Raw genomic sequence first — 19,978 nt, forward strand, 5'->3', positions numbered from 1 at the left:
AACAAAGCACTTCAAAACTTGGTGGCTTAAAACAACAACTTGGGGTTCAAGGTACTGTACATGTTCCCTTATAGACTGGATTGACTGGATTATTCTGTCCTGTAGGGAGGCTTGGCCCAATGAGGATCTGCTAGGAATCAATAGAGGAGGTACAACAAATTCTTAGGGAGTTAAGGATGAAATAAGCTATTTATATCCCTGCTTTGAAATGATTGAGATACAGACACAGTCACTCCAGGAATAAAAGCCAAGATATTCTAGTCTGTCCCCAGCACCACACATGGGACACTGAGCCTAGTCACAGGTGTTATTTTTGATGCTGGGCAGTCCATTGATGATCTAGGAGGAACCAAACAAATCCTAGGAACACATACAGACTATGAGAAATACCCAAGACAGAAAATTTGAGAAGCCAAAAGGTCAATCCAGTCTGCTGTCAAGGGTCCAGTGAAAGTAAACTATCAATAGAAGCAGATGTTGTCTGACCTCATTGCTGTTTGGACCCTACCTGCATAGACAGACCAGCAATTCAACACTGTTGGCCTGTGGAAAACCTTAAAACCTGAACAACAGTTCATACCTGCCCCTGCCATTCCTGGCTCTACCACACCTCATACACTGCCTGTTCCAGTGGGGGCCTGAAATACCCCCACCTATTTGGGATGGGTGCCTCCCATGCCTTGGGTATAGGATGCAGGCCCAGATCACCTCCAGGGGCCACTGGGGGCAATCAGAGGGCCCATTTGAGCTCACTGGTCCCCTAGAAATAAGATTATAACTCTGGTTAATACTGGAGCCAGATGTACTCTGATACATGGTAACCCTCAGAAGTTTTCTGACCCCCTCATCACCATTGATGGTTATTGAGTGCTAATAGTTCTAGACAGGAAGGTCCCTTTCACACGGCAAATTGGGTGTTTGCCCCCATAAAAATAGGAGGTTTTTATCTTTCCAATACCACAGAACATATTGGGCACTGATACCAGGTCAAACTCTGCAAACCTTTACTTGTGAATTCAGCCTCTGGATTAGAGTAATCAAATCAGTACTGAAGAGAAATGCCAACAGGGAACCATTAAGTCTACCACTGCCAAAAACAGTGGTAATTGTCAAATATATATTGCTGGGGTCAGAGTTAAGGAGATAGGATAACTTATCTGAGAACTGCATCAAGTGGGTATGGTATGTTATAGTGCTTTCAACAGTCCAATACAGGCTCCAAGTGAGGGTTCTATATGCCATGGTTTGTGTGGACACCACATCTAGGTCTCAGGTGTACAATTCTAGAATACATCATTTATATATTGTATTGCATTGGTTGATTCTTGCATGTGCCCTGACTGGGAATCAAACCTGCAGCCTTGGTGTATCGGGACAATGCTCTAACCAACTGAGCTACCTCACTAGGATCCAGTTCATCTTTCTAATAGGTGCTCAATATTTGTTGATTCACTCTCCAACAGCTAAGTAAGATATAAGCTGGTAAAATGTTTAAATTAACTGTATGACTTAAAACACTAAATCTAAGTAATATATAAATATTTACAAAAATACTTAAGATTGGTCACACAATTGAACAATGGGTCCACAAATTAGTAGAAATGTATAAGTTTATTGTAAAATTCACACATTATAGGAATGATCTAGCTAAAGTAAAAAAAAAATCCAATATTCACTTAAAATAGAAATATATTGTACAATGTAAACTAAGCTACTACTTATATTTTTCTTATGTGCTTGTCATGAAAAATGTCCACTGTTGTTTCGTAACATGGTCTTAAATCAAAATCACAATACCCAAGGGAAAAACGACCCTAAAAAGAGAAGAAAGAGTTTTTTTAACAAAAGGACCAAAGCCATGTTGTTAAAATAATACAAAAAGAGGACTATCCATTCATAAGGCTATATCCTACCTGTGGTCTCTTAAAATAATCCAGTCCCCTTCCAATCTTAATTATCCATCCATTGTTGAACCTGTAGAAATCAGTATATAGTGTTATTATTCTATACAGTTATGTTAGACAATTCTCAAAGCTGCAGGATATGAAGTATTGGCAGATCTCCCACTAACAAAAAATCATCCCAAGTAGCATGAATTGAACCCAACCTGGGATAACTCATGGGCTGTGTCTACAATAAAACAATGTCTACAGAAACCATGGGTTGATCTGAGTAGCTGATAAAGAGTTTAACAATTACATTAAGGCCCTGGCCGGTTGGCTCAGCAGTAGAGCATCAACACAGTTCAATTCCCTGTCAGGGCACACAGGAGAGGCGATCCTCTGCTTCTCCCCCCCGCCCCCCTGTCTTCCTCTTCTGCAGCCATGGCTCAACTGATTTGAGCACGTCAGCCCCAGCACTCAGGATGGCTCCAAGGAGCCTCTGCCTCAGGCGCTAAAAATAGCTCGGTTGCAAGCATGGCCCCAGATGGATAGAGCATTGACACCAGATGGGGGTTGCCGGGTGTACCCTCTACATCAGCTGCCTCCTGAGATGAAACACCTGTAGTACAGGTAGAATCATCTTCAGCATCTCCTGCATGTTCCTTAGGCAATCCTGATTCATCTGACCCAGTATCTCTAGCATCTTCTGCAGATTCTCCTGCCTCTCCAGCTTCTTCCTCCCAATAGGTCACTCTCTCCCACCTTCCAGGAATTATTTTTTACACTCATTTTTCTCATTTTTTTCTGTTACTACAGTACAGTATACAATACAGTATATTTATGTCCTTTTCCTTTTTCTGTAGCTTAGTTGTGTTTTTATGTTCTAGATTATGACTTTACAACTGTGTTAGGATAGGTAAGTGACTTAGGGTAGGGTATGTTTCAACTTATGCCAAAATAGGTTACATCACTGTCATAGGAACAGAACTGTGTGGTAATCTGAGGACCCCCATACATTAAAACTGACTCTTGAATTGCAACTTGCTGATAAAACTTTCTTCTTCTGCCAATACATGGTTTCAAAGTATCCTCAGGCAGACTGTGGTAGTGTTTCACGGGTTTTCCTACCTAGCAATGGGGGATGTAAGCAGGAAGAGCTCTGGATGTTAACCTCTGCTTTAACCACAGCAGCTCCATTTTCATGTTTTTCATTTAGGTTGTACTCAAGTTTTCCCTAAAACTGAGGGTGCCATCACTCCAAACATATGAAAGCCACCATACTAAACAGAGGGAACATACCACTAAAAAAACAGCATATGCTGTTTCCTTACAGACACAGCATACTGTCATGCCTATGAGAATATTTTATAAACTGTAAGAAATAAAGCCACAGTAAATGAACATCAGTATTACTAGAAAAGGAAATAAATTCTCCTGCTACACTAACACAATAGGTACAGTTAAACAGAAAAGTACTTCCTCCTCTCACATTACACAGATCCTGTACATTTTATTCTATCAGGAGATATGAAACTCACATACAGGACAAAATAAGCCAGACTTTTTTTCTTCAAAGTGAAAATATAATTGAGCTTTATTTTAAAACTTTAATATTTAAATTGAATATTTATATGCAATTATATAAACATGAGAGAAATAAAAATAAGTATTTTTCAGCTGCATAAAAGTTAAAATATTACTATACACTAACCTAATTTCTCGGTCATGAATTGAAGAAGAGTATTCTAATTCCAACAGCACTCTATGATTCATGAGTGACTCTTTTATTTCTTTCAGGCCACTAGTTTGCTGCTCTTTCCCAAAGCCCTGTTAATAGGAAAAAATACAATTTTCTACCTCAGTTATTAATATTTTAAGTTATCCCTGAGCTATGCAATGTGTATCATAGGTAAATTAACTGGAAAGACTCTATACTAGTTCCAATGTCTATTAATCTTAAAAATGCAAGCAAAGAATATGAAGTGGTTTATAAGCAGTTGTTTTTATCAAAATAATAGTTTTTTCTAATATGGACATAACTCTGTCTGATCTCCTAAAATGTATTTTAGTAATGCTATTTAGTTATTCAGATGAGGCTGGCTTGTTCTCAAATTAATTCTAGAAATCTGAATTATTTAGAAGCAATCCTATGTAAATCAAAATCAAGAGAAAGACACCCACTATCATGCTATGATCCCCCCAGAATGCAATCAATCAAAAAGAGATACATATAATAACTGGTAGAAAAAAAATGAGACAAAATTGTCAATAGTGCAGACAGCGTGATTGCCTTATAGAACATCCAAGATAGACAAACTTTGAATAAGAGAGTTTAGCAAAGTGACCAAATGCAAGGTACAAGATACTAAAATCAACAGCACTTTCTCAAAGTGTCTTATGCCCATTGTTAGATAATAAGTTCATCCCAAGGAAATAGCTCTAGCTGAAGCATTACATCCGGGTTTTCCCAGATTGAACTGCAACTAAATAAAATGAAGTTAAAGAATAAATGCCTTCAGATACCTACTTCATCCAGGGAGGTGAGAAGATGAATTGTTTTCACTTTACATGGTCTCTTAATGAGCATCTCACAAAATCGCAGAAAGTTATACAGCTGAAAGACATTATAGGTATTGATCGACTTACTACCTTTGCAACTTATGACCATTCGACTTTACGACCACAATCGCTAGCCACAACTACTCGGCGTCTGGCAGCGCAAGCGTTGCCCAGCTGGGAGTACGACAGTGCAGACCAGCTTCCGGCAGCACTACCATCTCCGCGTGCACCATTTCAACTATTATCCCAGACTCAGTACAGCAATTTTGTGTTTTGTGTCTTGGATATTTTTCATCAAACCCCTCCCAAGATGTCTACCAAGAGGAAATTGTCTTTGTCTACATCTCAGCCTGCCAAGAAGGAAAGAGAGGCCATTGATCTCAACAAAAATGAAGGTAATTAAGCAGTACGAAAGAGGAAAGAAAGTGAATGTGATCGCATGTGATACAAAGTTATCACACTCAACTGTGTCAACGATTTTGAAAGATAAAGAAAGAATTCGTGAAGCTGTAAAAGGTTCTGCACCCATGCGATCAAGTTATAACAAAGCAACAAAGCAGGCCCATCCACGAAATGGAAAAATTGCTATATATTTGGATGGAAGATCAAATTCAAAAACAGACACCTTTAAGTCTTTTTACTGTGCAGATGAAGGCAAGAAGTCTATTTCAGACTCTGAAGGAGCGTGCTGGAGAAGATTACAGTCAAGAATTTGTAGCAAGCACTGGCTGGTTCCAGATTCAAGAAAAGATTCCAAATGCATAGTGTTCAAGTGACTGGAGAAGCAACGAATGCAGATGAAGAAGGAACACGCAAGTTTGTTGACAGCCTGGATGAATTAATTACAGATGAGGGATATCTAGCAGAACAGATTTTCAATGTTGATGAAACTGGATTATTTTGTACTGGTAATGCAGTGTTTTACTTAAACCTGACGAATGTAAAAATAAGAAACAAAATGGTGTAGAGATGATAAAATGGCATAAAATGAACAAAGAAAATTATTATATATAACAATAATGAAAAAATTATGATAAAATATGACTTAAAGATTTTTATAACATCATTTCACAGTACTGTACATATAGCCTACTCAACTTACGACCAAATTGTGTTACGACCGGTCTGTCAGAACCAATCGTGGTTGTAAGTTGAGCACTAGCTGTAGGATGGGTTACTACTAACTCTTACATTTTCAATAACATTTCATCACATGTTAGCATGTTTGACTCACCTGATGAGTATGTCTAATATAAGGATCTTCTATCCAAACTTCTGTAATGGTCTCATTAAGGTATTCTTGAAAAAGTGACTCATAACTGAAACCTGTTGCATTCTCCTCTATTTTAATTTGCTTGTGATATTTTCCATCTACAAAACACACGTTTTAATAAAAAAAACCATGAAACATGACTTATTTTATTTTTATACATATTATACATTTTATATATATTATACATTTTATATATTTTATACATATTATGATCTGATTGATCATTTATATATACTGATCAATCAGAATCAGATACAAATTAATTTTAATTCCTTCACTCAGCAAACATTGTGGAATGCCGGCTGTATACCAGGCACATGGCAAGATGCTACACAGAGGTAAATAAGGCAAACCATTCCATGAGTGATTTCTGCCTTTACCAAGGCCAGGCATGAGAGAAAGTCCAAAGATTTCTTGGAACAAGCTCTTTAAATGCCTAGAAACCAGGCATTTTATTCAAGAGAGGACTACATGTATAAAAATATCTGATAGTCTTGTCACCATGAGTAAAACTACAAGCTATTATGCAGTGGCTCTCTGGTCCTTCTATTCAGACTTAAGTCTTTTATGTCCTGCAATTTAATAGCTAAAGTATTAAATACATATATGCAGTCTAATAAGGAGTTTAGAAGTCTTTCTTAGAACTTGTAGGAAGTGTTTTAAGCAGAAATTGATAGTACTTTTCAATACCCAACCCAAAGACGAGGGTGCCAGAGGATCAGTAGGGAACTTCCAATGTGTTTGTTCATTCAAAATAAATTATTGAATAAGTTATCAAAAATCTTTAAGATTTTTAAAAAATATGACCCCTAATGGACAGTTAATCTATATGGTGGTTGCGTTTTGAAACTTTAAAAATCAGCATTTTGGATTCTGTTCCTAATATTTACACAGATACGTTAGCAACTATGCATCCATTTTGAAGTCAAGCGAATCACATAGGTTAATTTGACCCAAAGCATTCAAACCACAATGCTGATATTACTGTATTTCATCAGTGTTTTGGAGGGAAATTTCATTGTAGATTTCAATTTGGGGTGAAGGAAACAATTTCATTCCCTTCAACAGAGGGCTCAATGGGGTACCCAGGGTGTGGGCTGGTACAGAACAGGAGGAAGGGGTGGAAGGAGGCTGTGGTCAGGAGAGCAAGGAAGAGTAGCTGGGTGCTGGAGGCATTGCTGTTTAGGGCAGTAGCTCCTTTGGCTGCAGAAAGCAGCAGGAATGTGCACTTTAAGCAACCGTGGCAATGGCCTCTTTTATTTATGTTTATAAATTGGAAGCTTGTGAGGAGAGAACTAGTAAGAAATAGGGAACAATACTATTGTATCTCTATCATTAGGAATATTTAACTTCTGAAATGTTTTGATTCACAACAAAGTCCCAAAGAAGTTCTTTAGATAATTTAGTATTTTAGTCATTTTATAAAGAGAAATACAATTTAAATACAGGGTTCACATTCAGTATTCCTCTGTAGTGTTAACTTAAACTGAATTCACACATAAGCTTCAAGGATCTGTGAATTCCTTAAAACATCAGGCAAAGTCTACAGTATTTGTTGCTTTCATCAGATTCTCAAGAAGATATCTGACTACCACCTCACTTCCCACTCACCCCACAAAAAAAGTTAAGAATAACTTTTGTACAAGGGAGCAGAAATGCAAAGTAAACCAGGACAAATGGTCTGGACCACACAAAGCTCCAAGGCAGAGCCAGAAACACTGGGTGACATGGGTTTTGTCAACAGACAATGGACACATTCTCTAAAACAACCACTTTACCTTCTTTTACTTCATCCAAGTATTTCTTTATGTTTTCTGCTCTATCCATGTAGCCAGAAATTTTTTTTCTGAGATGACATTTCTTTGTATCATCTTTGGTGCCTACAAATTGAAAAATATATTCCCAAATTTCAAAAACAGTTTTTAGTACAGGCATTATTTCCAGCTTCCCACATATTTCCTTTTCTTTAGCATGGTGTGCCTCGGTCTGAAAGCACACAAATTTGGCTTGATCACTTGTGCACTAAGCTTCTCAAGCAGATTTAGGAATGGGGACTCGGACACTGTCTCTCGCTGCTGAATACACCAAATCTGGTGAGGTGACAAAGGTGGCTTAGTACATGTCAAACCTCAGTCTGAGCCTATTTTGCCTTAATCACCCACAAGTTTGAAATCATAGCATAAGCGAAAGAGAACTAACAATTTCACAAAACCATCTTCTCTTCCAGACTTCACCATTATAGTTTATGCTCAATCACTTTTTAGCCACCCCAAAATGTCAGGTAATTTTGAATATACATTATCAATGAAATCTTACCTCAAGCCCAATCCTTCCTTTTGGTATTGCTTATGTTTTCCATAGAATTTCTTTCTTTTTTTTTTTTTTTTGCGAGAGAGACAGAGAGAGGCACAGACAGGAAGGGAGAGATGAGAAGCATCAATTCTTCATTGTGGTACCTTAGTTATTCTTGATTGCTTTCTTATATGTGCCTTGACGGGGGGGGGGGGGGGAGTGGCGGCTATAGCAGAGGGAGTGACCCCTTGCTCAAGCCAGTGACCTTTGGGCCCACAGTGACCCTGAGATCATGTCTATGATCCCATATTCAAGCCAGCGACCCCCACTCTAGCAGGTGAGCCTGTGCTCAAGCTGGCCATCTCGGGGTTTCAAACCTGGGTCCTCCACGTCCCAAGCCGACACTCTGACCGCTGCGCCGCCATAATACTTTTATTTTTAAAATCTCAGTTTTTAAAACATTTTATTTTTAATTAACTTTATATTTATGGAAAGTTCCAAAAATGGTATACTCCCTTTGCCCAGATTCTCCTAATATTAACATATCATATAACCATAGTACAAATATCAGTTAGGAAATTAACATGGATACAACATCATTAACTCATCTATAAACCTATTTCCCCAATTTTTCCACCAAAGAAGGTTTATTTTCTGATAGCATCCCACAAAGCATTTATTTTTTATGCCTCCTCCTTTGAGTCCTCCAATTTTTAATAGTTTCTTAGTCTCTCTCTGCCTTTTATGACTTTGACATTTAAAAAGAGTAGTGGTGAGATATTTTGTATATGTCTCTCATTATAGGTAGTTGGTGTTTTCTCATGATTAGAGTTTATCCATTTTTCGCAAGAAAATCACAGAAGTGTTGTGCCCCTCTCAATGGATACATATGTCTTAATACTGGTGATGTTAACTCTGATCTCTTGGTTAAGGTGGAGTTCACAAGTCTCCACTGTAAAATCACTACATATGCTCCTTTGTGATTAATAAATATCTTGTGGAAAGAAATCCAGGACATCCTGTTTCTCATCACTCTCTCACCCATTCATTTTAGCATCCATCGATGGTCCTTCAGCAACAAGTATTACTACAATGTTTGCCAAATGATGATTTTCTGTTGCCATCATTTCCATTTATTAATTGGAATTCTACTGTAAAGAACTATTCCTTATCCCCATCTACTTATTTATTCAATTACTCATTTATATCCATATGGACTCATGGGTATTTTATTCTGTTCTATGGGTTGTAATCTAATATAATTATTTTCTTGCTCAAATTTTATCAGCTTTGGCTTTGAGGATGTTGGCTCCTGTTTTTTCAACATGCCCCTTCATTTTTTGAGTACTTATTTCCTGGTGCAAAATGTTTTAAATTCATTCCGTATTTTTCCTGCCCCAGTCCTGGAAGCAACCATTTTTCCAAGGAGCCCTGGTTCCTTTTATTGGAGAATGGTATCGAGAAATCAACTTCTGGGTGCTAAGTATGCTCACTGCTACTAAGGAAGTCCATTCCAGTTCTAGACCCTCAGTCAATACAACTAGAAAGGTACAGTGTGTCTGTAAAGTCATGGTGCACTTTTGACTGATCACAGGAAAGCAACAAAAGACGACAGAAATGTGAAATCTGCACCAAATAAAAGGAAAACTCTCCCAGTTTCAGTGCAGTTCTATGTGGGCTCACGCACAGATTTTTTAGGGCTCCTTAGGTAGCTATCCCGCATAGCCTCTACAGACTTGTCACTGACTGATGGCCTACCAGACGGGGTTTCTCCACCAAACTGCCGGTTTCCTTCAACTGCTTATCCCACCGAGTAATGTTATTCCTATGTGGTGGCGCTTTGTTATAAACGCACCGATATTCATGTTGCACTTTGGTCACGGATTCGAATTTAGCAAGCCACAGAACACACTGAACTTTCCTCTGTACCGTCCACATCTTGACTGACATGGCCGTGGGCTGCTCCGCTGTATACACGCTGCACAAGCGCACATGCTGCCACATCATCCTACAGAAACTGGGAGGGTTTTCCTTTTATCTGGTGCAGATTCCACATTTCTACCATCTTTTGTTGCTTTCCTGTGACCAGTCAAAAGTGCACCATGACTTTACGGACACACTGTATATGTAGGTTTACTAATATATACACAAAGGCATATCCCAGAGATATTGCACCTTCGCTTCTAGATCACTGCAATAAAGCATTTATTGCAGTCAGGTGAGTCACTTGAATTTTTTGGTCAAGTGCCAATACCAGTAATTCAATATCCACACTGTCTCTTACTTTTCCTAATATTAGTGTCACCTCTTTGATTCATTCAGGCCCCTTATCACTTCTCATCTTGATTCCTGCAGGAGCTCCTTAATGGGTCTGCTTGACTTCAGTCTCTTCAAGTTAATGACTCTTGTACACTCTTGCCATATTCACTGATTACTGGAGAAATAATTATTAATAATTTACTACATGTCAGGCATTAGTCTAAGCACTGGGGTTATAGCAGTTAGTAAAACAGACACAATTCTCCCTTATCATTTAGGTGGGAGGAAAGACAATTAAAATAAATTGGTAAAACGTGTATGCTAGATTGTGCTAAGTGCTATTAAAGAAAAATGCCTGACCTGTGGTGGCACAGTGAATAAAGCGTTGACCTGGAATGCTGAGGTTGCTGGTTCAAAACCCGTGGCTTACCTAGTCAAAGCACATGAGAAGCAACTACTACAAGTTGATGCTTCTCACTACTCACCCACTTCTTCACTCTCCTCTCTCTAAAATTAAAAAAAAGAAAAAGAAAAGAAAAGAGAGGAGAAAGGGTGAGGGAATTCTGGAGTGGGGTTGTAATGTTACCCTGCAGATCAGGGAAGGCCTCTCACAAAGACTGAAAGAGGAGAGGGAACAGGCTGTGCAAATATTTGAGAGAAGAGCATAATCCTAAAAGAGACAAGCCCTGTGATGCAACTTTAATTATATCACTGCTTTGTAAAAACTTTAAGTGATTTCTCCTGTCCATGAAATGAGGTAAAATCTTTAGCAGTCAAGGCTATCCACAGTGTGCTCCAAGACCCAATGACCTTTAACCTTTACTTCTCACTTTTACTCTATAGATACATGCTGAACCAAAGTGAACTACTTGTTTGGTTAAAAAGCAGACAGAATTTGAACACAATTAGCTGAAGTTCCGGTTTCTGACATTTCTATTACTCTCCAAAGACCTTCAAAAGCCACTCCCACATTTCTACCTCCAAATGACCTTCAACTGTTTTAAATCCTCACTGCACTTGTCTATAGCTCTCTCTTGGCACTTATTCCCTGTATTAGTTCTTTCCCATCTCTACTCTAACCTGTAAGATCACATCACTGTCTCTAACATCCAGAGGATTAGCAGAGCACACTGGAGCAGCACTCCTGTGATTCTCCTGCCTCAGGTTTCTAAAGTGCCAGGACTGGAGCAGTGCTCCACCCGACAGACACTGCACACCATCTCACTTTTTGGGCGTCAGTATACCAGTCTTTAAAGCCCTAGCTTCCAATTGTGACTCTACCAATTGCAGCAGAACGGGAAAGCAAACATTACTTTTTTATGTTATGAGGATAACTCACCTCCTACTTCACCGGGCAACTGTAAGGATGAAACAAGATCATGCTTTTAATGCAGTGGTTCTCAAAGTGTGTGCCAGGGTGCACTGGTGCGCCCTAGATGATTTCCAGGTGTGCCCTATGGTATTCCAGACAAATATGTGCCTGTTGGGGACCAAAAAACTATCAAGGTTTTTGGAGTTGAGATTTTTGGGGGACAGAGGTGTGGGGAATTGGCTGTAAGCTGACAGTCTGCCCAACCCCCCACCTCACTTGCCTGATTAGGTTGCAAAAGGCTGTTAAGCTGTGGTGCTGGATTGTTTATACTACCCCCATGTTCCCTGGAAAGAGTGGAGGCAAGTTTCTTCTATTCTTTGTTTGGTGTAAAGTTAAGATGATATGTATGGTGGGGGTTTTCTGCACTCAACACAAGAGTAAAAAGAGAAGAAATTCTTCAATGTATTGACGAGGAAATGAGAGTTTGCCTTTCAAATATATGCCCAAACATTGAAAAAATCGCTAGGACACATCAGGCTCATGTTTCTCATAAACACAAGGGCAGTGAGACTCTGTTATGTAATTATTCAGTGTTGTGAAGTACCAAATAATCCTAACACCAGCACAATCTCTGGCACATAGTAGACGTCCACAAACAGTTTTAAATTAAGATCAGCCTCTGCAGAAGCTCCCAGGGTGATTTTATTTTTGTTTACTTTTAATGAGACTGTTAAACAGAAAAGTAAGATTAATAGTGTCATTAATACCCTTATTACCCAGGACCTAGATTTTAAAATTGTTACTGTTTGTCACATTTGCTTCAACGTTTTTCCTGACATACTTCAGTCTACATCTCTAAAAATTAAAAGTTTTTGAAGAAATCTCTCCTACCTAACAATGCTAATAATTTTCATGCTAACAAATCCATATTCTAACTTTCCAAATTGATCTAAATTGCCTTCTACAGTTCGTTCAAACGGAAGCCCTATCAAAGTTTACAGATTATATTTGGCTTTGTCGTTTAACATCTATAGTCGTATCCCCGCCCCCTTTTTCTTGATGACATCTTAAAGACAAAAAAGAAATCAGTCCACCTGAGCTGTGAAATGTGCCACCTTCCGTGTCTGTCTCCTTGCGGTGCACAAGAATCACTTACGCGTACTCCGCCCGGACACAGCGGCACTTGCCGGCACATGCCGGCACTTGCCGCTCACTCTGCAATCCTCCCTCCCGGGCTCCTCGCTCACCTTTTAGAACCTGCAGGAGCAGGTCAATGCCCTCCTGGTAACACACTAGAGCCTGCTGGAACCGGGACTCGGAATCTAGGTCCACCGCCCGTTTCAGCATAGCGGCTGCCGCCACCGTCTGGGAATCCAGCCCCAGCGGAGATTTTGCCATAATTTTCCAAACGCCTCTCCGTTTCCACCCCAACCAGTTGGACGGGTGCGCCGCGGTTCCGGGAATTGATCACGTGACACCGAGGAGCCTGCGCTTTCTTTTGCTGGCCTTTGAGCGGAAGGGAGTCTGCGGGAACTGCAGTGCAGTGTTCTGCGCGCCCGGTAGGGCGGAGTTTGAGTGTAGCACCCGGCGGTCTGTCTCCTGTGGAGCTTCTTGGTGGTGGGTAAGTTCAGGCGGAGCGATGCTGAGTGGCGGCCGGCAGTGGGGAGTACGTGGCCGCGACTGTTGCATTTTTGCCTGGAGTAAGGTCTTGGAGCCCTGTGTAGAGGGGATTGATTTTTGCCTATTTGAGTTTGCGGGGTCACAGTATTCCAGGTGGGCCTGCGTCCAGCTTCTGTCCCTGTGGCTTCCGAAAAGCCTTCGGCTGACCTCCCCGTTTCCCTGCTGTGGCCTGCGGGCACGGCGGGTTATCCCGGTTCTCCACGCTCGCGGGCCCAGCGCCGGCGCTGGAAAACCGGGGAAGGGGAATTCGAGTTTGGGTTAGTATTTTCTATGCTCCTGTTTAATTCATAACAATGGCTTTCCGTTGGGGACTACGTACTTTCTTGTTAATGAAGATTAAAAAAAAAATGGCCTCTTTTAAATTGCTGCATTTTAGAAGGCGAACCTTCCGAAGTTAGTTAAAACATTTGCCATTTTACTAAAAGCCGCGATTTTGCAACCATGTTTTGGTCTCCACCTACCCAAAGCAGCTTGTGCTTCGTATTTTTGCCAAAACGCACTTAGGAGGGCTGCCGAGTGCTTGTTAGGCATTAGTAGTTCAAAGAAGTGACTTGTCTTGCCTTCAGAGATCTCGGTTTGTTGGAGGGGGAATTTTATGCTTTGCATTTTTACTAACTTCCCCGCACCCTTTATCATTACGTAGATGTCTCTTTAGGAAAGAAAATAGTTATTTTTTGTTTGTATGTTTGTTTTTTTTTTTAAAGAACAGTTACAAGCATGGCCATTGTAAAAGAACAACAATAAAAAACTATTGAACAAGCCTGACCAGGCAGTGGCGCAGTGGATAGAGCGTCGGACTGGGATGCGGAAAGACCCAGGTTCCAGATCCCGAGTTCGCCATCTTGAGCGCAACCTCATCTGGTTTGAGCAAAAGCTCACCAGCTTGGACCCAAGGTCGCTGGCTCGAGCAAGGCAAGGGGTTACTTGGTCTGCTGTAGCCCCACAGTCAAGGCACATGAGAAAGCAATTAATGAATAACAAAGGTGTACCAACGAAAACCTAATGATTGATGCTTCTCATCTCTCTCCGTTCCTGTCCCTATCTATCCCTTTCTCTGACTCTCTCTCTGTCTCTGTTAAAAAAAACAAAACCAAAAACTATTGAACATTACAGGAGCAAAACAGGAAAAATTATTCTGGTAGCCTGCCTCCCTCCCCTGGGGTATGTTAATGTTTTTCTGATAGCTTGCAGTTTTTCTTTGTACATATGTAAATGCACAATTTTTCATGGAAATGGCATACATCTCATATGATGCATGTATTTTTCTATTTAGCATTAGTGCAAGAGAAAAGTTACTGTACAGTAAAGGGTAGTATAATTGCTTCAGGGTCCAAGCGTCATGTTCCTAATAATTAATGATAGCCTTTATTAAAACTTACAACTTTTGATTGTCACACCTTCTGAAGTCTGTAACTCAAACTTCATTCACTGAGCAAAAATTAATTTAATGCCTACTCCATGGCCCGTGCTCCTTTAGGTAGATGCTTGCGATATACCTGAATAGACAGAACAGACCAAAAACAAAACATTTAAAAATCCTTGTTCTTGGCCCTGGCTGGTTGGCTCAGTGGTAGAGCGTTGGCCTGGCGTGCAGGAATCCCGGGTTCGATTCCCGGCCAGGGCATACAGGAGAAGCACCCATCTGCTTCTCCACCCCTCCCCCTCTCCTTCCTCTCTGTCTCTCTCTCTTCCCCTATCGCAGCCAAAGCTCCATTGGAGCAAAGTTGGCCCGGGTGCTGAGGATGGCTCTGTGGCCTCTGCCTCAGGCGCTAGAATGGCTCTGGTTGCAACAGAGCAATGCCCCCTGGTGGGCATGCCGGGTGGATCCCGGTTAGGCACATGTGGGAGTCTGTCTGACTGCCTCTGGTTTCCAGCTTCAGGGGAAAAAAAAAAAATCCTTGTTCTTGTGGAGCTAACATGCTATTGGGTGGAGATAGACAATAAACAAAACAAATAATTAAATTACGTTAGAAGACAAGTAGCCTGGCCTGTGGTGGCACAGTGGATAGAGTGTCAACCTGGAACTCTGAGGTTGCCAGTTCAAAACCCTGGACTTGCGGTGTCAAGGCACATATGACAAACAATCAATGAACAACTAAAGTGTAGCAACTATGAGTTGATACTTCTTGTTCCTCCCCTCCTCTCTCTGTAAAATCAATAAATAAAATCTTTATTTAAAAAAGATGATAAGTGCTATGGAAAGAAAGAAAATCAAGTAGGGGAAGAGAGATTGGGAGTACTGACAATTGTGTTGTTGAGTCAAAATGTTAAATAATGGAATCTAGACCTCATTGAGAAGGTGAGATTTGAGCCAATAATGGAAGGAAGAAAGGGAACTAACCATGTGACTATCAGGAGCATTTCAGGAGCAGGAACAGCCAGTACAAGGGAGCATGCCTACCTGACAAGTTCCAGAACCAGCAAGAACAGTATGTTTAGTGACTGAGCAAGAGAGGAATTAATTGGCCATGAAGTTCAGGAGGTAGGGGTTAAGACTTGGCTATCACTTGATTGAAATGGACAGGCATTGGAGGTTTTCCATTTTTTAATAAATAAACTTAAGTTTAGAATAGTTTTAGATTTTAGAACTTGTGAAGATAGCTGAGAGCCTTATACCCCACACCTAGTCTCTCCTTTTATTAACATCTTATAATTGATGAACCAATATTGATACATACTTCAGATTTTCTTAGCTTTTACCTCATGTCCTTTTACTGTTTCAGAATCCCATCCAAGATGCGCATTACTACATTTAGTCATGTCTCCTTAGGCTCCTCTTGACTGACAGTTTCTCAGACTTTTCTGTTTATGATGATTGTGACAATTTTGAGGCACTTAATTATTTTGTACAGTGCCCCTCAATTGGAGTTTGATGTTTTTCTGTTAAGAGTGGTGGCAGGGGGTTTTGGGAAGAAGACCACAGAGGTTAAGTGCCATTCTCATTCTGTCATATCAAGTACATGCTATTGACTTGACTTTTATCACAGTTGATGTTCATCTATCACCTGGCTGAGGTAGTATTTGTCAGGTTTCTCTAGTGTAGTGTTATTTCCCCCCCTGTATTCTAGTGTAGTGTGTATATTTGTATATTGCCCTCTGGGAGCAGGTTTTTGAGCACAGACTGCACTTCAGTTGAGTGGTTTTGCCCAACTTCTTTGACGGGGAAATATCTATATAAACTTGCCGGGGTCCAGCCCCGGGGGGGAATCCAGGGGTCCCACAGGAAGAGACGGCGTCGGTGCGAATTGAGTGACAGAGCCGAATTCTTTTCTTTCTCTTTATTCTCTAGTTAGCATTTACTGCCAGGCATCTCTGCCAAATGCTAGTACAGCTCCTTTTTTATACACACACACCAAGTTACAATTACATGGTATTAATCATTGCTTCTGTTTCACTATGTTTACATGTTTCCAGATAACAGTTAATTTATATCTATAAACTACAAATCAGGTGGCAATTCACTCAAAGTACAACTAAAAAATAACTTGAGTAGTGATAACAACATCGGTAAAAGCTTTTAAAGGATTAGTACTAACTAATAACTTTAAAAAAATTTTTTTTATTCATTTATTCACTTTAGAGAGGAGAGGGAGAGACAGAGAGAGAGAAGGGAGGAGGAGCTGGAAGCATCAACTCCCATATGTGCCTTGACCGGGCAAGCCCAGGGTTTCGAATCGGCAACCTCAGCATTTCCAGGTCAATGCTTTATCCACTGCGCCACCACAGGTCAGGCCTAACTAATAACTCAACTTTACTGTTGTGAGTCAAGGGACAGAGAGAGATGAACAGAGGAAATCATTAAGGATTAGCAAAGGACCACCATTTGCTCAGGCAAATGGCCTTGAGTTTATGCAGTGTCCTAACTTTTCTCACAAGTTTACAAAAGGCTTGCCCATTAAGAAATTGACATAACATTAAGAGTAACTTTTACTTAAAGATATATAGAGTGCACTTGCAAGATAGCTTAGTAGCAACATAATTTCAGAAGACATTTATTGCAATTGCTTCTGTGGATCCCCCCACATTCCTCTCATTATCAGAAGAAAAAATCTTGGAAAGTACACAAACCTCATGAGAGTGTCTCACTGAGAAAGCACATCAACTGCCTTCAGTCATAAAAACAAGTCTCTTAGCAAAACATTCTTTTCTTGCTGACTGCGTTCCCATCCCAGGCCACACAACGGGCCATTCCATGACTACTTTCCTAAGATTCTATTGTTTAGTCAAATTTTATTTATTTACTATATTCACACACTAGTTAAGTTCTAACTATATTCTTCTTAGAGTGTTCCACCATCTGCAGGTCAGGTAAGCAAGAAGAAAGGAAAGTTTCTCTACTCTATCACATGAAAAGGCTAGGGAGAAAAAATGATGAATTAAGTGAAGGCCGAAAGGTGCTCTGTGCACAGCCACTGCCTCCTACCCATTCACAAGTCACAATCTATTCTTTCTAACATGATTAATAAGAAGAAATTCTCCTACAAACTTAACCCTTTATGAGGGATATAGCCAGCCTCTTATGTTTACGAGCCCAGTTCAAGGGGCTTATAGGCTTTTCTGTGGAACTCACACCCTCTGTCTCATTTCCAAAGAAATTACTACGAATCTACAGGGAAAGCACGGTACTATTATTCCTGTGCCATAAATAATAGCACACACCCAGAAAAGGGGGGATATAAGGCCAGATTAATTCAAAAAGTCAAAGGGGGAAGTATCGTTGTGCCTTTCCTTTGCGGTGACTTTGTCAACCCGCAACCATTGGTCTTCACTGCGGTGACTCTGTCAACCAGCATCCGTTGGTCTTCTCTGCTGTGACTTTGTCGATCAGCAGTTTTTGATCTTCTGCTATGACCTTGTCAGCCAGCAGTTGTGGGTCTTCTCCTGCTGTGACCTTGTCAGCCAGCAGTTGTGGGTCTTCTCCTGCTGTGACCTTGTCAGCCAGCAGTCGTTGATCGGCTCCCGACATAAACTATTTGAAATTTTTCTGTAAGGGAGATTTGTTTCTTATTAGTTTATTCACTTAATCTTAGTACGGATTTACTGTTATCTTATGGTTTGGATTATAAGCCAATACTTCTTACTTATTTATATAGTTGCTCATATTATTCCAGCTTTAGCCACCGGGAGCTTTTCCCTCATCATTTTGATTTTTCAGATATTCCTTTCTAGCACAAGAGGTTCCAGACTCGCCTTTCTATATCCCCTGCTACAGCCCTGTACTCAGCTGTTTCTCCAAGGAGCCGTGGTTCCTTTTATCAGAGAATTCTATTAGAAACTAAGATTTGTACACTAGGTGTGCTCATTTTTACTGGGATGCCATTGCTTTTAGGTTCTCTGTGGTAACAATGCTAACCCATGTTACATCCTTGTCTATAATTATGTCTGTATCCACTAGTATTTATACTGAGCCGAATGTGAGTTCTAACTCTATCGCTTATCATTGGACAATATGGCTCATTCTAGCCTTCCCTTCTTACTTGAACCTCCTCCAACAGTGACAAACCTGGCTCTTTAGAAAGTGTTGAGAGGAGGAGTTGACATGATCTGATATAGGGTTTAATGAGATTGCTGCTATGGAGAAAAGACCTTGGGGAAGTTGGACCAGAAGCAGGAAGGCCAGTTAGGAGGCTTTTATTGAATGCTAGGTGATAAGAGAAAGATTTAACAGTGTGAAGCTAAATGAATTGGGTTAGTATATAATGTTTAATTTGGGAGGCAGAAATGTGGTAGAGAAAATAATTTAGCATTATGGAGGACCAGAGGACAAAACATCTCTTCTAAGGAAGTCTTGATTACAAATATGTAAACAACCAGCCAAGCAAACAATGGGCGATTTAAACTAGAAACTGTTACACTATATTGTAATATTTAAGATTCAAAGTCATGCACCTAATCTTCTGCTTTTAGTATATGTCAGTATAGTAATCTATAAGTGTTATGTGTGTAAATAAACCTGACTTTAGGTTATAGAAGCAGTGTGTGTTTGTTAATAATAATTTTAAAAAATACAAATAAGCAGAAAAAAAAGTTCTCCTTTACTTCTTAACAGAAAGGTGTTAAGATTTCGTGAAAATGCACTAGGTATTAATGGAATGGAGTTCCAGACCATATACTCCATGGATAGCTGAGTGCTCTTGGGTGAGTGAAGGAACTTTCTAGGACTCATTTTCCTCCTACCTAAAGTGAGGGGGTTGCCAGCTCTAATGATGGGAGTTGGGATGTCTTCAGACCCTTCAGCTCTTTAATTTTTTTGTGATTCTGTAACAAAGCATTCTTTATCTGCCCTCATTGTTAAAGAAGATTTTTAAAATGATAATAACCCCCACTTCCTTGTTTTTGTTGGATTGAGGCTCTAACCCAGGGGTCGGGAACCTTTTTGGCTGAGAGAGCCATGAATGCCACATATTTTAAAATTAATTCCGTGAGAGCCATATAACAACCCGTGTATGTTATGCATTATCTAATAAAAATTTGGTGTTGTCCCGGAGGACCGCTGTGATTGGCTCCAGCCACCCACAACCATGAACATGAGCGGTAGGAAATGAATGGATTGTAATACATGAGAATGTTTTATATTTTTTAACACTATTATTTTTTTTATTAAAGATTTGTCTGCGAGCCAGATGCAGCCATCAAGAGTCACATCTGGCTCACGAGCCATAGGTTCCCGACCCCTGCTTTAACCCATTGGGTGAAAATGGGATGTGGTTAATATGTAAT

At 40.2% G+C, this 19,978-nt stretch overlaps 2 protein-coding genes across 12 annotated transcripts in view; one reads left to right on the forward strand and one right to left on the reverse strand.

Annotated features, from left to right (window-relative positions):
* The window catches only part of MRPL30 (mitochondrial ribosomal protein L30), a 39,404-nt gene that overhangs the window by 5,617 nt on the left and 13,809 nt on the right, over positions 1-19,978 (forward strand). Inside the window, exons 1-2 of one of the 10 annotated variants that reach the window (XM_066267813.1) lie at positions 13,080-13,199; positions 19,308-19,396. The exons of 1 other annotated variant lie outside the window; for it this stretch is intronic. Coding sequence is in view for 2 of the 9 variants with exons in the window: in XM_066267811.1 (XP_066123908.1) it covers positions 13,218-13,515 (298 nt within the window). In the remaining 7 variants the exon portion in view is untranslated. 8 more of the 10 variants (XM_066267816.1, XM_066267815.1, XM_066267814.1 and 5 more) reach the window with 8 other exon arrangements.
* MITD1 (microtubule interacting and trafficking domain containing 1) lies at positions 1,602-13,076 on the reverse strand. Of its 2 annotated transcripts, XM_066267822.1 has the most exons (7): positions 12,826-13,076; positions 7,494-7,595; positions 5,677-5,813; positions 4,411-4,497; positions 3,595-3,710; positions 1,914-1,974; positions 1,602-1,814 (listed from the first exon to the last, which is right to left on the reverse strand). In XM_066267822.1, the coding sequence occupies exons 1-7, from the start codon at positions 12,974-12,976 to the stop codon at positions 1,719-1,721; spliced, it is 750 nt and encodes a 249-aa protein (XP_066123919.1). In that variant the 5' UTR covers positions 12,977-13,076; the 3' UTR covers positions 1,602-1,718. The 2 variants fall into 2 exon arrangements, with proteins under 2 accessions (XP_066123919.1, XP_066123920.1); XM_066267823.1 differs by lacking the exon at positions 4,411-4,497.

The sequence above is a fragment of the Saccopteryx bilineata genome, chromosome 3 (assembly GCF_036850765.1).
Source record: "Saccopteryx bilineata isolate mSacBil1 chromosome 3, mSacBil1_pri_phased_curated, whole genome shotgun sequence".
NCBI lineage: Eukaryota > Metazoa > Chordata > Mammalia > Chiroptera > Emballonuridae > Saccopteryx > Saccopteryx bilineata.